The sequence below is a fragment of the Alexandromys fortis genome, unplaced genomic scaffold (assembly GCF_014885135.2).
Source record: "Alexandromys fortis isolate MF-2015 unplaced genomic scaffold, M_Fortis_MF-2015_v1.1 scaffold_162, whole genome shotgun sequence".
Classification (NCBI taxonomy): Eukaryota; Metazoa; Chordata; class Mammalia; order Rodentia; family Cricetidae; genus Alexandromys; species Alexandromys fortis.
This window is the reverse complement of record NW_026068033.1, coordinates 2,100,232-2,115,628: the sequence shown is the minus strand read 5'-3', so window position 1 is coordinate 2,115,628 and position 15,397 is coordinate 2,100,232. Positions and strand designations below refer to the sequence as shown.

The 15,397-nt window shown below is 44.7% G+C and overlaps 1 protein-coding gene across 13 annotated transcripts in view; it reads right to left on the bottom strand.

The window, feature by feature from the left end:
* Positions 1 to 15,375, bottom strand: part of Son (SON DNA and RNA binding protein) — a 33,220-nt gene extending 17,845 nt beyond the window's left edge. For 6 of the 13 annotated variants that reach the window (XR_007595798.1, XR_007595797.1, XR_007595799.1 and 3 more), the window contains exons 1-5: positions 15,137 to 15,372; positions 14,499 to 14,925; positions 10,643 to 10,809; positions 2,245 to 8,019; positions 186 to 346 (exon numbers count right to left, since the gene is read on the bottom strand). Coding sequence is in view for 10 of the 13 variants with exons in the window: in XM_050164776.1 (XP_050020733.1) it covers positions 186 to 346; positions 2,245 to 8,019; positions 10,643 to 10,809; positions 14,499 to 14,575 (6,180 nt within the window). In the remaining 3 variants the exon portion in view is untranslated. Of the gene's footprint in view, positions 1 to 185; positions 347 to 2,244; positions 8,020 to 10,642; positions 10,810 to 14,498; positions 14,926 to 15,136 lie in introns of those variants that run through there. The other 7 variants (XM_050164774.1, XM_050164775.1, XM_050164772.1 and 4 more) reach the window with 5 other exon arrangements.
* Between the last annotated feature and the right edge of the window lie 22 nt (positions 15,376 to 15,397).

The following is a 15,397-nucleotide window of genomic DNA, read 5'->3' as shown; positions in this document are numbered from 1 at the left end:
TAGCCATCCCGGATAATGGCCTGCTAAACAGAGCTTCTGCCGCTGCCACATCTGTATTTCGGGTTTTGGGCACTCGGTGCCAGCCATTATCAGTTCAGCCCACAATCCAGGTTTTGGCACGCTCCAGAAGTCAACATCCATGGAATAATCCATTTAAGAATGGAAACAAAGTCTGTCTAGCTTACCTCCGTTAGTTCTTCTATGGTAGCTCCTCCAGACTTCTTAGCAACTTTCTCTTCTATTGTAGGTGGAGGGGCAGGCTTTAGGTTTGGTGGTAAAGGAACACCAGCCTTAGCACACATGGCAGCTGCATTAGCTTTGGCTATCTCAAGTAATTGAGCCTTATCTGTAAGAGAAAAAATACAAGAAGCAGTTTTCCTAAACGCTGTATGTTTTTGTTCTGTCTAAAGATATCATAGACAATAAAATTAAAGGCATCAGTACTGTGCCCTAAGTTACGGCTATGATCAAGGTGAATGGACCCTTTCAACAATTAACACTATTTGTTTCCAATGCAAATACTACACACGATAGCTTACTATGACTCTGTGATCACCTAGCCATAAATTATAAAAGAACAAGTCTACCAAAGGCAACATTATTTCCTAGAATTAACATGACCATAAGCCATTCTCATTTTTGTGCTAGGGATGCTTAGTTAAAATGCTTACTGAGCATGTACAGACCCTGTGGTTCAAAGCCCAGTATTACATAAAACTGGTCACAGAAAACTGCAATCCCAAGCAAGCACTGGGGAAGTGGAGGCAGTGGTAGAAGTTCAGGCCAACCTCAACTACATAGTGGGCTACAAGTTAGTCTCTGTCTCTCTCTCAGACAAATCTCATTCTAATCTAACAGTAACTTAATCCCTTATTAAGTTCCAAGTCCATCTCTTTCAAGAAGCCTTCAACTGAGCAAGAATGAATATTCCTTTCCACTGTGCAAAATGTGCCCCTGCACCATTACTAGGGCAATTACACCTTCTACTCCTTTAAGTTTTGACCCTTGGTAAAAGTAGTACATTCTAGCAACTTCCTTCACTAACTTACAATCACTGAGAATTACCTACCATTCCTCAGTTCTAAGAAAATGATATATCAGAAAACTCTTAGTAAACGGAGTATCAAATCTGCTGTCTTGTCTTTTTCTTTAGACTGCCCTAACCAAAAAATTAACCTCCAGCATACTTAAAGTTTTTTTTTTTTTTTTTTTTTTTTTGGTTTTTCGAGACAGGGTTTCTCTGTGGCTTTAGAGCCTATCCTGGACCTCACTCTGTAAACCAGGCTGGTCTCAAACTGACAGAAAGAGGTTTTGGTTTGGTTTGTTTCTGGTTTTTTTGAGACAGGATTTCTCTGTGTAGCCCTTGCTTTCTTGGAACTGACTCTAGACCAGGCTGCCTTCGAACTCAGATATCCACTTGCCATTGCCTCCCAAGTACAGGGATTAAAGGTGTGTGCCACCTCTATATAGCTAGAAAACATTTAATTTTAAAGACAACAGAATATAATTGGTGATAATCACTTCATTAAATAAACTGCATCATTCATCCAGCTCACTCTCAGAACAAAATTTCCTAAATTCAATAACCTGTCATATTACACAGAATAACCTTTCCAGGCGGGGCGGCGGAGGCAGAGGCAGGAGGATCTCTGGGAGTTCGAGGCCAGCCTGGTCTACAAGAGCTAGTTCCGGGACGGGCACCAAAGCCACAGAGAAACCCTGTCGGGGGGGGGGGGGGGGGGGGGGGGGAACCTTTCCATTTAACAATCCTGGATTGCCATTTTAAGATATGATAGCTAAGTCTGGCATGGTGGCTCAGCTTGTAATCCCAGTCAACAGGAGGAGAACACAGCCACTTTGGGCTGGCTACACAGTAAATTCCATGCCAACATGCACTACAGACTAAGATCCTGTCTCAAAAAAAAAAAAATTAAATGAAAAATTTCAAATTCTGCTTTTTTGCAAAGCCTTGTGCTGAAATATATCCAACACACAACAATCAATCTGAGTTGTAACAAGGCTTCTCAAGCTACTACTCTTTCTATTAAGGTGAAATAGCAAGTCCAGGCACATCATGGCTCTGCACACTGCACACAGCAGGTCTTTTTACCTTTCAAGTGCACTAACTTCCCCTTCATTCTCTAAACACAACTGAATGATTATCTAAACCAACACCCCCAAAATACCCTTTTGACTCAGGATTAGAAATCAAGCTTAACTCATATCTATTACAATATAACTTACCCAAATCTGTTAGACGTTTGGGTGATCTGCCTCTTTCAGAAGACCTGGATCTTTTACGACGAAGGGGAGATCTACTAAACCTTCTTCTCAAAGGTGTTCTTGATCGCCTCAATCTGACTGGTGATATACTGAAGCTTCGTCTTCTTACCACAGACCTTGATCTTCTCCTGCGGCTGGGGGTGCGGCTCCTTCGGCTAGGGGTGCGACTCCTGCGGCTGGGGGTGCGACTCCTGCGGCTGGGGGTGCGGCTCCTTCGGCTAGGGGTTCGGCTCCTTCGGCTGGGGGTGCGGCTCCTTCGGCTTGGGGAAATGCTGAAACTCCTCCTTCTACCAACAGATCTAGACCTTCTCCGACGACTAGGAGTGTGACTCCGACTGCGACGACTAGGAGTTCGACTCCGAGCCCGAACTGTTTTGCGGTTGTCCCGGGAGCTTGATCTTTTCCTTTTCCTTTCCCTGGACTTGGACCTGTGCTTTGGAGATCTTTTGCGTTTCTCTTTTGATACAGACCGCCTTCCTCTAGACTTAGATCTTGATCTGCTACTCCTCCTCCTGCGTCTTGAACGTGATCGTGAACGTGTTTGAGAACGATGAGACTTGGACTTAGATGACCTCTTCCTTGCTCTAGAACGAGACTCACTGGTACGCTTGCGTGACTTATGTTCAGAAGACTTGGAGCGCTTACTCCGAGACCTTAATGAAGAGTCCCTTTTCTTCTCTTTTTCACCTTTGTCACGGTTTTTATTTTTCTTGCTTTTTTCATGTGTGTCCTTAACTTTGACAAAAATTTCATAGTCATCCTTTTCCTCTGAAGACGACTCTGAGGCTCTTTCTGGTATACTAATTACAACTGGACTGGCAGCCAATCTGTCCCGTTCAACTTCACTTGCAAGTAAAGGTCCTTCAATGCCAGCTCTAAGGCTTGTAAGACGTTCCATGTCCTTAGGAAGTAATGGTCTCACTAAGTCAGCTTCGTTAATCTCATCAATGCTGGCAGGATATCCTGAATCAGGAACTGTTTCTTTATTGGGAGGAGGTACTTCTTTATCTTCACTGCCTTCTTTAGGGCTAAGAGCAACTGCTACTGTCTGGTCATTCTCTTTTATGAGCAATGAGTCTTCTGTATCCTTACAAACAAGATTTGCTGATGGTAAATCAAGATGAATGTCCTTTGCAGGCAAAGGTCCCTCTATGTCAGCTTCACTGCCACCACTAGGGCTGGTGGAAATTACCATGTCATGTTCAGTATCTTGAGTGGTTAAAGATACATCACCATCATATTTACTATCTAAACTGGGAACAGATGCTGTAACAAATTCCAACCCCTTACTAGTTCCCGTTGTATCTGGTTCCAGAGCTAGTTGAGAAGATAGGCTTCTTCCTGCATCAGCTTCACTGACAGCAAGACAGGTATCCAATTCTGTGACTTCCTTAGCCTCAACAGGCATGATTTTCTCTTCACTTGCTTCACCAACAGAACCAATGGCAGCGGAACACACTGTATCATCTTTAGCAATTAAATGACTGTTTAAAGTAAGGTCTGTATTTCTGTCATATTCATTTTCATACAAGTCACTTTTCAAGTGCCCTCCATCATGTGGCTCTTCACCTGAATGCAACAGAATCTCCTGCATGCCAACCTCTGGACCAAAACTTTGATCACCAGAAAGTAAATTCCTTTCTTTTATGACATGTGATGAAAAAACACTGGACTCCACTATTGGTGGTGAAGGCTCTAAAGCCATCTCCGGGGATATTACTTGACTATGCTCTGAAACTGTGACAGCAGGTTCTGAAATGGCCACAGTAGGTTCCTGGACAGGAACACATGGTTCTGAAACAACCATAACAGGTTGAACGACTGATACTGCTGGTTCCAAGATAGGCACGGAAGGCTCCAGGGAAGAACCACCTGACCCTGCAGTTGTAGCATGCTCTGGGTCAGCCAAAGCTGGAACCTCTGGGACAGCCACAGGAGGTTCTAAGACAGGCATGGAGGAAAGTTCTGGAGTAGTCATAGCAGAAGGGTCTGGGGCAGTCACAGCAGGAGGTTCTGAGACAGCCACAATGGGGGTTTCTGGAACAACCATAATGGGAAGTTCTTGGTTGGCCACAGCTGAAAGTTCTGGGACGGCAACAGCAGGAGATTCTGGGGTAGTCATAGTGGGAGGTGCTGGAACAGCCATGGACGGAAGCTCCAGACTGCTCTCTGCTGGCTGTGAAATAGTTACTGCTGGCTCCAGGAGGGACATAGATACCTCTGAAATAGCATGTCCTGATGATGGTCTCATGGAATCATATGTTTCCGATGTCTCCGACATAACCGAAGGCTCTGATAGCACAGTTTGTTCAGCTGATATGGTAGCCTCAGAAACCATGTAAGTCACTGGTCTCACTGTAACCATTTCATGTTCTGCTACAACAGCAGATTCAACTGGTGTTGATATGACTGAAGACTCTGGCTCCTGTGCAGGCTCTGGAACAGTCATAATAGCCTCTGATGCTAACATTGAAGTCTCAGATTCTGATACTGAATAATTAGCAGGTACTGCCAAAGGCTCTGAAATCTCACTTTGACTCACAGGAGGCTCAGGCTGTGATACAGATTCTTCAGTAGGTAATGTCACCTCTGTAGACCAAGTATTCTCAGCTGTTAATACCGACTGTTCACCAGATAATGCCGGACCCTCTGGTGGTTCCTCAGGAGGCAATGGTGGAGTCATTGGTGGTTCCTCAGGTGGTAATGGTGGCATTGTTGGGGGCTCTTCAGGAGGCAAAGGAGGCACCATATATGCCTCCGTATAGGAATCAGTGTAAGAATCAGTATAAGAATCAGCTGCCATAGACATCATTGATCGATCAGTGTAAGATGACATCATAGATCGGTCAGCTGCAGAGTATGATGACATCATAGATCGGTCAGCTGCAGAGTACGATGACATCATGGACCGGTCGGCACCCATGGACATCATAGATCGATCAGCCATAGGGGACATCATGGAGCGTTCGTAAGCTGACATCATAGAGCGTTCATAAGCTGACATCATAGAGCGCTCAGCCATAGGTGACATCATGGAGCGCTCATAAGCTGACATCATAGAGCGCTCATAGGCTGACATCATAGAGCGCTCAGCCATGGGAGACATCATGGAGCGTTCGTAAGACATCATAGAGCGCTCATAAGATGACATCATGGAACGTTCTGCAGCATAGGACATCATCATAGAACGTCTAGAGGCTAACATCAAGGGTCTGGGTGCTAATCTGTATGGCCTAGGTGCTATTCTATAGGACCTGGGTGCTATTCTGTACGGTCTGGGTGACATCCTATAGGGATCAGGAGTTAGTCTGTAGGGATCATGGCCTAACCTATAGGGGTCCTGTCCTAACCGGTAAGCATCATGCCCTAACCTATAGGGGTCATGACCCAACCTATAGGGATCCTGAGCTAATCTGTAAGGATCCTGAGCTAACCTGTAAGGATCAGGAGATTTTGAACCCATCATAGCAGAATCTTGGGTACTAGATGCTAACATTTGGGCATCCATAGTACCAGATGCTAACATCTGAGCATCCATGGTGCCAGAAGCTAGCATTTGAGAATCCATAGCACCAGATGCTAACATTTGGGAGTCCATGGAACTGGTTGCTAACATCTGGGAGTCCATACTGCTGGTTGCTAACATCTGGGAGTCCATGGAGCTAGTTGCTAACATCTGGGAGTCCATTGTGCTAGAGGCTAACATCTGGGAGTCCATGGTGCTAGATGCTAACATCTGCGAATCCATGGTATTAGATGCTAGCATCTGAGAATCCATAGTGTTGGATGCTAGCATTTGGGAGTCCATGGTGTTGGATGCTAACATATGGGTATCCATGGTGTTAGAAGCTAACATATGGGATTCTTGGGCCATCAAGGGATCCACTCCTACTGTTACAGAAGTCTCCCCCACCAATGTAGAAGGCAGCTCCTGTGCTACCGTATTATAGGATTCCAGCGCTGTCGTCGAGGGCACCTCCAGAGACTGCGACACGGTCATCGTTGACAGCTCCGATGTTGTCACCACAGACTGAACAGAGATCTCCAGCGCCACAGTTGCCACGGGCTGCCCAGGCAACTCTGGCGCCCCAGGCTGCCCTGGTAACTCCAGCACCCCTGTTGCCAGGGGCTGCCCCAAAAGCTCCAGGGCTCCAGCTGCCCCAGACTGCCCTGAGAACTCCAGTGCCCCAGTTGCCATGAGCTGCCCAGGCAACTCCAGTGCCCCAGTTGCCACAGGCTGCCCTGACAACTCCAGTGCCCTAGTTGCCGAAGGCAGCCCTGACAACTCTGGCACCCCAGTCACTGAAGGCTGCCCAGACAACTCCAGAGCTGTGGTTGCCACTGGTTGTCCTGGCAACTCCAGCACCATCGCCTCCGGCTGCCCCAGCAACCCTGTTGCTGTTGTCACCTCAGGATGTTCCACCGATGTCATCGCCACGGGCTGCTCGAACTCTGTCGTCGTCACAGGCTGTTCGCTCAACTCCATTGCTACTGTTACTGCAGGCTGCCCTGTCAATTCCATTGCCGCTGACACTGCAGGCACCCCTGGCAACTCCTGTGCCATCACAGGCGGCTCTGGTACCTCCTGTGGTGGCTCCAACCCCACGGATGGTGCTGGAGGCCCTGGCAATTCCTGCAACAACTGTGGCACTGGTGTCACAGAGGGCCCCGGCAACTCAGGCACTACTGTCGCAGGGGGCCCTGGCAACTCAGGCACTGGGGTGGAAAGGGGCCCTGACAACTCTGCCACCGGGGTGGCAGAGGGCCCAGGCAACTCCAGCACTGGAGTCACAGGGGGCCCCTGCAACTCCATCATGGAGGTCGCAGGTGGCCCCGGCAACTCCAGCGCTGAGGCCACCGACGACTCCTGCAGCTCCACCGCTGTGGTCTTAGGCTGCTCCACTGACTCCTGAGGTGTTGTCACGGATGACTCTGCAATCTCCGACGGTGCTTCTACAGGCTGCTCTGGCAATCTTAGTGCATCAGTTGTAGATGACTCTGGAAAATCCATTGTTGATGGGCTTGGTTCAGGGTGCACCTCAGTAGGTATCTCTGATACTATCATGAGGGTTTCTGGTGGCTCAAGCACTTTTGCTATGGGAAGCTCTACCAGCGTGGTCTTTGATATCTCTGGAGGCGTAGTCTCCAAAGATTTCAGCACAGACTTCTGATACTCCACTGACATTGTTACAACGGGCTCAGGTGACTTCAGCACTGCTGTTGACGTAGGCACTGGTGCTGCTGCAAAGGAATCCAGACTCTTGGTCGTTGAGGGTTCCATCGTAACTGACACAGGCTGCTCAGGTTGCTCTGGGATTACTGATGTAAATCCAACAGACAGTTCTGCAGTTTTTGTAGGAGGCTTCAAAGTCTCTAAAACGTGTGACTCCTGAGCCTCCAATGATCCTATTGGAGGTTCTAGCACTAAAGGGGTTTCACGGGCCTCAGATAAGCCAAATACTCTTACAGGATGTTCCAGTGCCATTGCTGCTGAAGGTTCAGAATCAAACTTTAAAAAGGAATCAGACTCTAGATCAACATTCCTGTCATGATGAGATTTCAACTTGGACTCAGCTTCTTCTGGTTGATTTTTATATTTTTTTTCCTTTTCTTTCTTCTTTTTCTTCTTTTTGTTTTTGTGCTTTTTATGCTTCTTTGACTTTTTGGTAGGAACTTCATCAGTAGGATCTGTTTGTACAGATACACATCTACTTTTTCTGGAGGCCTCCTTCAAGTCTGAAAGTAATGAAAACTTGTGAGTCATTCCCCAATGTAGATTCATACAAATTGCCACTATTTTCGTTTACACGTAGAAATCACTATATAATTAATCATAGTGTAAATAAAAATTTAAAAAATAACCTATTATCTCTTGACCAATAAGCCTGAAGGTTGCCATTTCTCCAGGATTTATAAAACTAAAATCTTCAAGATAAATTCTTGGTCTAACACAAAAACCTATTTAGAAGGAAATTATGTTTTAAGGCAGGACATAGCTCAGGTCAGAGTATTAGCTAAACATGTGCAGAGCCCTGGCTTCAATTTTCAACCCTGGTGGGGGAGGATGGGACAGTATTTCACTAAAAATCTAAGGTTATTTTTTTCCTCAGGGTCAATGAGACAGCTCAGTGTGTAAAAATGTTTGCAGGCAAACCTGATGGCCCATATGGTAGAAGAAAACCAACTCCACAAATTAAGTGATTTCCACAAATAAGACAGTCCACATACACACACATACACACATGCGTGCGAGCGCACGCGCGAGTACATACATGCATGGATAGCTATCCAGAAGTACACAATATTTTGAAAACCATTCTTTTCTTAGGTTGGGTATGACAGTGCATGCCTTTAATACCAACATTCTATAGACAGAAGCTGACAGGTCTCTGTGAGTTCAAGGCCAGCTTGGCTTACAAAACTCTAGGCCAGTCAGAATTACAAAGTGAGGAGGCCCTGTCTCAAAAAAAAAAAAAAAAAATCCTCGCCCCCCCCCAACTTTGTTCTTAAATTATAGAAGTTTTTACAACTACGCCAATGAATTTACTTCATATTTAGTTTCAATTCCTATTTAAGATTTTAAAAACTCCAATTACAGGGGCTGGAGAGATGGCTCAGAGGTTAAGAGCATTGCCTGCTCTTCCAAAGGTCCTGAGTTCAATTCCCAGCAACCACATGGTGGCTCACAACCATCTGTAATGAGGTCTGGTGCCCTCTTCTGGCCTGCAGGCATACACACAGACAGAATATTGTATACATAATAAATAAATAAATATTAAAAAAAAAACTCCAATTACAGAACTACTAAAAGACTAATGTCCAAAGATAAAAATGCTCTCATTCAAATAACTTCTACTAACGTTTCATTAGCCATCATTTATACAAGTGATATAGCACCTGCTCAGCTTAAAATTTGACAAATCTTAAGAAAATGTTAATCAAATATACCAGGGATTCCTAGCACAGAAGGAAAAAATACCAACACCAGACACCATATCAAAAGAAAATTAATAATTTTCTATTGCTTATTTCACATAAGCATAAAATCATGGTTTTTACCTAAACAAGATTGCAAAGACTATCTATGATCTATGCAAGACTTGCTATTATAATATGTGTATCAGAGAGAACCATACCACACACCTAATTCCTATACTTCTGTGGTTAATCACAAATTGTTTTTTTATTTATTTTCATTTTATTGGTGTTTGTCTGTATGTATATCTGTGAGAGGGAGTAGGACCCTGGAGTTACAGACAGTAGTGAGTTGCCACGTGGGTGTTGGAAATTGAACCTGGAACCTCTGGAAGAACAGTCAGTGCTCTAAATGCTCAGCCACCTCTCTAGCCCCAAAATCTTTTTTTTTTTTTTTTTTTTTTTTGGTTTTTAGAGACAGGGTTTCTCTGTGGTTTTGGAGCCTGTCCTGGAACTAGCTCTTGTAGACCAGGCTGGTCTCGAACTCACAGAGATCCGCCTGCCTCTGCCTCCCAAGTGCTGGGATTAAAGGCGTGCGCCACCACAGCCGGCTTCCAGCCCCAAATTCTTCATTTTTAAGCACCCATTATTTAATCAGTTCCAAAAAGGAAATATTATGCAATGACTGTGTTTCAACTTGCTTGTACGAACAAGTCAACTTCTTTGTTTTGTTTTTCGAGACATGGTTTCTCTGTGTACCCTTAGCTATCCTGGAAATCCTTCTGCAGAGCAGGCTGGCATTGAACTCAGATCCGCCTGCCTCTGCCTCCCTCCCAAGTGTTGGGATTAAAGGGATGCACCACCAGCCACCTGGCATAAGTCAACTTCTAAGCATGTGATTTAAAACAAAATCTGGTGTTTTAAAAACCACTAAAAATTTAGTTCAGGCTCTGGCACTTTATAAAATTGACACTTGGGGGCTAGAATAATGTGTTTAAGAGATTGCACTGCTCCTGCAAAGGATCCTGATCAGTCTCAGCAGCCACTTGGTGGCTCACAGCTGTCCAACTCCAATTACATAGGCTCTAATACCCTCTCCCCGTGGCTTCCTCAGGCACCAGTCACACAAGCTATACATCCATACACTCCAGCGTTTATACATGCAAAACAAAAGTAAAAAGACACCAAAAGTACATTAAAAAGAGCTGATATTAATACAATCCTTCAAAGACACACAAAGAATCCTGCCATTTAGTCACAACAAAACTGAATTAGATATTAAAAACCTTATTTTGCCAGTAAATCAAGGAAGTGTTCCAGTGTTCATGCTTGAATATAACTGTTTTCAAAGGAGTTCAAGACACTATAAAAAAAATTAACCCAAAGACAGTGCTGTGGACATTCAAAATTTTTAAAAGACTTTTGACAGTTATCCTCAACTTACCTGTTTTATATCGTAGTTCTGTGTCTAAGACCCCAGAAAGGACTTCCTCTATCTTCTGTACTATTTCTTCATTTGGGAGACTCCTTGCAGAGGCAGCTGGGTCACCTGTCTGGCTTCCTTCAATGGGTGCATTTGTTTCACCATTCAGCTGGCCTTCACTCCTTCCGCTTGACAAGAAAAATTTTCAATCTTCATTAATACTTGTATCACACCATAAGTAATTCAACATTAATAACCTAATTAACATAATCTTACATTACATTGCCCACACATCTCAGTGTTCTAGTTCATATGTTTGCCTTTAGTAATTCTTCCCTAACACTATACACTCAAAGTGCTTTTATTTTTACACAAAGTTTTCAGAACTGTGATAAGAGAAATTCCTTAAAATCTGATTTTGAAGGGAGTTTAAAAAATAAACTTAAAGCTTTCAGTTACCTAAGGTCTTTTTTGGGAGGTAGGGGGAGCAGTGCTTTGTTTTTTATTTTTCAAGACAAGAATTTCTCTGTATAACAGTTCTAACTGTCCTGGAGCTAGTTCTCGTAGACCAGGCTAGCCTTGAACTCACAGAGATCCGCCTGCCTCTGCCTTCTGAGTGTTGGAATGAATTAAAGGTGTGCACCACTACTGCCTGGCTCCAGTTACCTAAATATTAATGAGCCAATACACAAGGAAAAATAGATGATCCAACATTATGATATGGTAAAAAGTGTGGCCACAAGAGACCCACCCCTGTGCACTGATCACAACCAGTCAAGGCAGACACTGGGTAGAGGTTACTTGTAGCCTCTCCTCAGCTTCAGACTTCAAGTGAAATGCCTTTAAATTTAAAAAGAAAATTGCATCTAGTAACTTATACCTATTAAAAATTCTGTACCTAAACAATTTCTGGAATTCAAGAAGTTTACAAAGAACAAGTTTATACTACCAGTAAAATGGTAAATGGCTCAACCTATTTCTAGATCACGGGGCCAAAAGAATGTTACTATAATTAAAACAAGGTCATTCATGTAAACATTTTTTTTTTACTATTTTTGTGTAAACTTGCAAAAAAATTAATTAATTCAGTTTCAACTAAGTTTTACTAACTGAATACACATAAAACTACCTGCTAACAATTTCGTTAAAGAAACAAAAGACTTTAGTGAGGAATGACTGTTTTTCTAACACAGTAAACCTTGCTAGTCTAATTAAAAAAAACATTTATAAGTCCTAACAAGTGCCATTTTTTGTTATTTTGTTTTTAAGACAAAGGTCCCACTATGTAGCCCTGGCCTTGCCCACCTCTGTCTAACTGTTGGAACTGAGTGCATGCGCCACATCTGGCCTGCCACATAATTTTTTTTAAAAAATCATATAATTTTAATAAAACTCTGCAATCAGGACTGTTATTCTGTTACTAAAAATGGAAGAAATATATCTTTATACAATAAACTGTGTTCTTTAGCCATCTAAATGTTAGGCTTACTATCTACACTGATGAATATATAAGCACTTGGAGGAAAAATAGCTTACTGAATTGGCAAAGCAAAAAGAAAATGTCTTAGACTGATCACGCCCTAAAGCATGCTATTTTTCTAATGCTTACTGCAGACTTTATAAAACAATTACAGCTTCTCTGAGCATTTATACATACTTATCTTGTTTGTTATTTTTTGAAGGCTGGGTCTTCTATTCTGTCTGGCCTGGAACTCGCTAGTTTAGACCAACTCACAAGGATCTTTCTGACTGCCTCCACACCACTAGGATTAAAGGGCTGTGCAAGGTGGCAACTCAGCCACTGTGAGTCAGAGGAAGGTAGGTCTGTTGGAAAAAGGTCCCTCCACCTAAAATTCATTGTTTTTCAAGACAGAGTTTCTCTGTATAGTCCTAGCTGTCCTAGAACTAGCTCTGTAGACCAGGATGGCCTCGAACTGAGAGATCTGCCTGCCTCTGCCTCCCAAGCGCTGGGATTAAAGGTGTGTGCCACCACCGTCCAGGCAATTTCTTCTGAAAACTACCTGCGTGTTAATTACATTTACTGAAAAGCAATTCGAATTTCAAACCACTTTGCTCCCCAACAACATGTCCTAAAAGGAATTTACACAGTTATGAAAAATGTTTAAATTATCAAGGCTTCAAAGGACTTATGTCTAAAACACACAAAACAAAATGATCACATTAAAGAGATGTGTAGTGGGGGTGGCACACACCTTTAATCCCAGCACTTGGGAGCAGAGGCTTGTGAATCCCTGTAAATTCAAAGCCATCCTGATCTACAGAATGAGTTCTGGATCAGCCAGAGCTACATAGTAAGACCCTCAAAACAGCAAGAAATTCCAGGAAAATTATATTCCCTTAGTTTATGTTTCAACTCATAAAAAAATAAATAACCACAACAACAACAAAAAAAACCTTGCCTATGCCTCAAAATGTTAAAAAGCAACATAGTGGGAATATATACATATGAATATGTATACACACACAAACTATATATATATATTCCTACTTTTAAAAAAAAGTCAGGCAGTGGTGGCACTTAGGAGGCAGAGGCAGGTGAATCTCTGAGTTCAAGGCCAGCCTGGTCTACAGGGCAAGTTCCAGGATAGTCATCTACACAGAGAAACCCTGTCTCAAAAAAAAAAAAAAAAAAAAAAAAAAAAAAAAAAAATTCAGGCACGTGGTCGTAGCTCAAGCCTGTGATCCCACCCATCACTTGGGAGGTGATGAGTGGGAGGCCGGTTTCAACTACACGACAAGGCTGTAAGCAGTGACATTAGAGCCTGTCCACAAGAAAGAGGAAAAAAAAAAAACGAAAAAATTATAAATATCACAACATGAAAAAAATGAAATACCAGCAATAAAATAACCCTATATGCATCAATAACCCTAGCTAATTTGGGGATATAATTTACAACTGCTTATCAGTTGATTTTCTAATTCACATATTCCTGTTCTCAACTTACACCATTCCTAAGAACATTTTTAACTCGGGACATTCACTTTTCAAAAATTCTTTCTTACGGTATTTTAAAGAAATGGTTATCTTATACAAAACAAACTACTAAATGAAAGCCATTTAACAAAACACGCACTCTTTTCCGGAGTAAACAACTTCGGGAATTTCTTACACTTTTTTGGGAACCAAAGCTAATCTCTAAAGTCTACTAGCAGTGACGAAAACAGCTCGATGTTCTTCAAATCTGTTCACATAGTCCACCTCCTACTTAATAAAATTAAGCAATCACTAGTTTCAAAGCCCCCCTTCCATCGCTTTGTCGAGTATTTTCTCATGTGTCTTATACTGAACTGAGATGTTTTAGTTTACAACTCTTAAAAGAGTGCTATCCGACCCAAAGCACAGAGCACTAACTGGGGCCCGAATAGTCTAATAAATAGACTCCGGTCGCCAAACGATCTGAAGCGTACAATAATAAAGAAGTTTTAAGATTACCCAAGGAGCGGCCGTTAGAGACCCTTTCCGGCCATAGACACCGGCCGGCGAAATGCGCGGAGGCGGGGAGGGGGAGGGGAAAGGCGGCGGCGGAGGAGGAGCTGGGGAAGGAACTAGGCCCGTCTCTGGTGAACACTGGGCCTCCGAGTAGCTGAAGGGTAGGGGGTGTCCAACCCAGAGAAAGGTGGACGTCTGAACCCGAAGAAAGAAATGGCGTGTGAGAACACCGCGGGAGGGGCGATCTTCCCCGAAAGGAACGAACGGAAGATCGGGGGGATGGCCCGGAAAATGGATCCCAGGCCCAGGCGGGGCCGTAGCGGGGCCTGAGCCGAGAAACGACGGCGTCTCCGGGAAAGAGGCCACGGGAGGATGGACGAGGCCCTAACCGCCTGCGAGGACCAGAAAAGTCGGGGGAGAGTTTACCTGGAAAGCTCCTGTTGTATTTCCCGGAATTTACTGACCACGAAAGACCTAAAAACCTGCTCGATGTCGGCCGCCATGGCGTCCGCTCCGTTCTCTCAACTCCTCCTCGCTAGTCCTCCAGGCTCCCAGCATGCATCTGGAGGAGGCGCAGCGGCCAATTCCTTTTATCCCTTTCCTTATTGGCTGGAAGGGGAGCGTCCGGCCGGGCACGCTCCAGCCACGAGCCAATCAGCGAGCACGGCCCCGCTCTCCTCCGCTGTTTCTGAGCCGCTGGGGTAGAGGTGCTGACGTTTGCGCCGCGCACGAACTAGTCCGCCATGTTAGTGTTTGACGCAGGCGCCATTACAGGAGAAGTCGCTCCCGAGACGACCGTGCCAGCTTCAGCAGTTGGTCCCCTCAGCCCGTGGGGACTTTCCTAAGAGGCTTCCTGTAGCGAGTAAATGACCGAGATTAGAGGCCATAAAGACAGGGAACCGAAACAATAAAAACAAGGGAGGGGCGGGTGTCGGCACGGAGCTTTAACGCGTTTGGTGCGAGCGCCAAGTTTACTTTGGTCGGGAAGACGAGCATGAGAAAGGAATCCTCATCCCGGGCCCCACGGGGAGCGGCTAGGGACAGTGCCCAGGCTACCTCGTTACCTCCTAGACCCGGCCTCACGGACTGTTTAGGAAAGGCCGGGGCGTCAGCGAGCTGTGTTCTAAGCTGGGCGCCCTGGGGCTTGTCCGGAGCCCGGCCCCGCCGTCCGCCCCGGCGCCCGGCTAGCAGCAGCCACGAGTAGGCGGCCGGGGCTCCGTCCCCAGAGCAGGAGGCCCCGGGGGAGACCTGGCGACCTTACGTGGCACCCCCTGACAAGTGTCTGCCAGAAGCGTGGTACCGGGGACGGTAAAGCCGGCGGACAG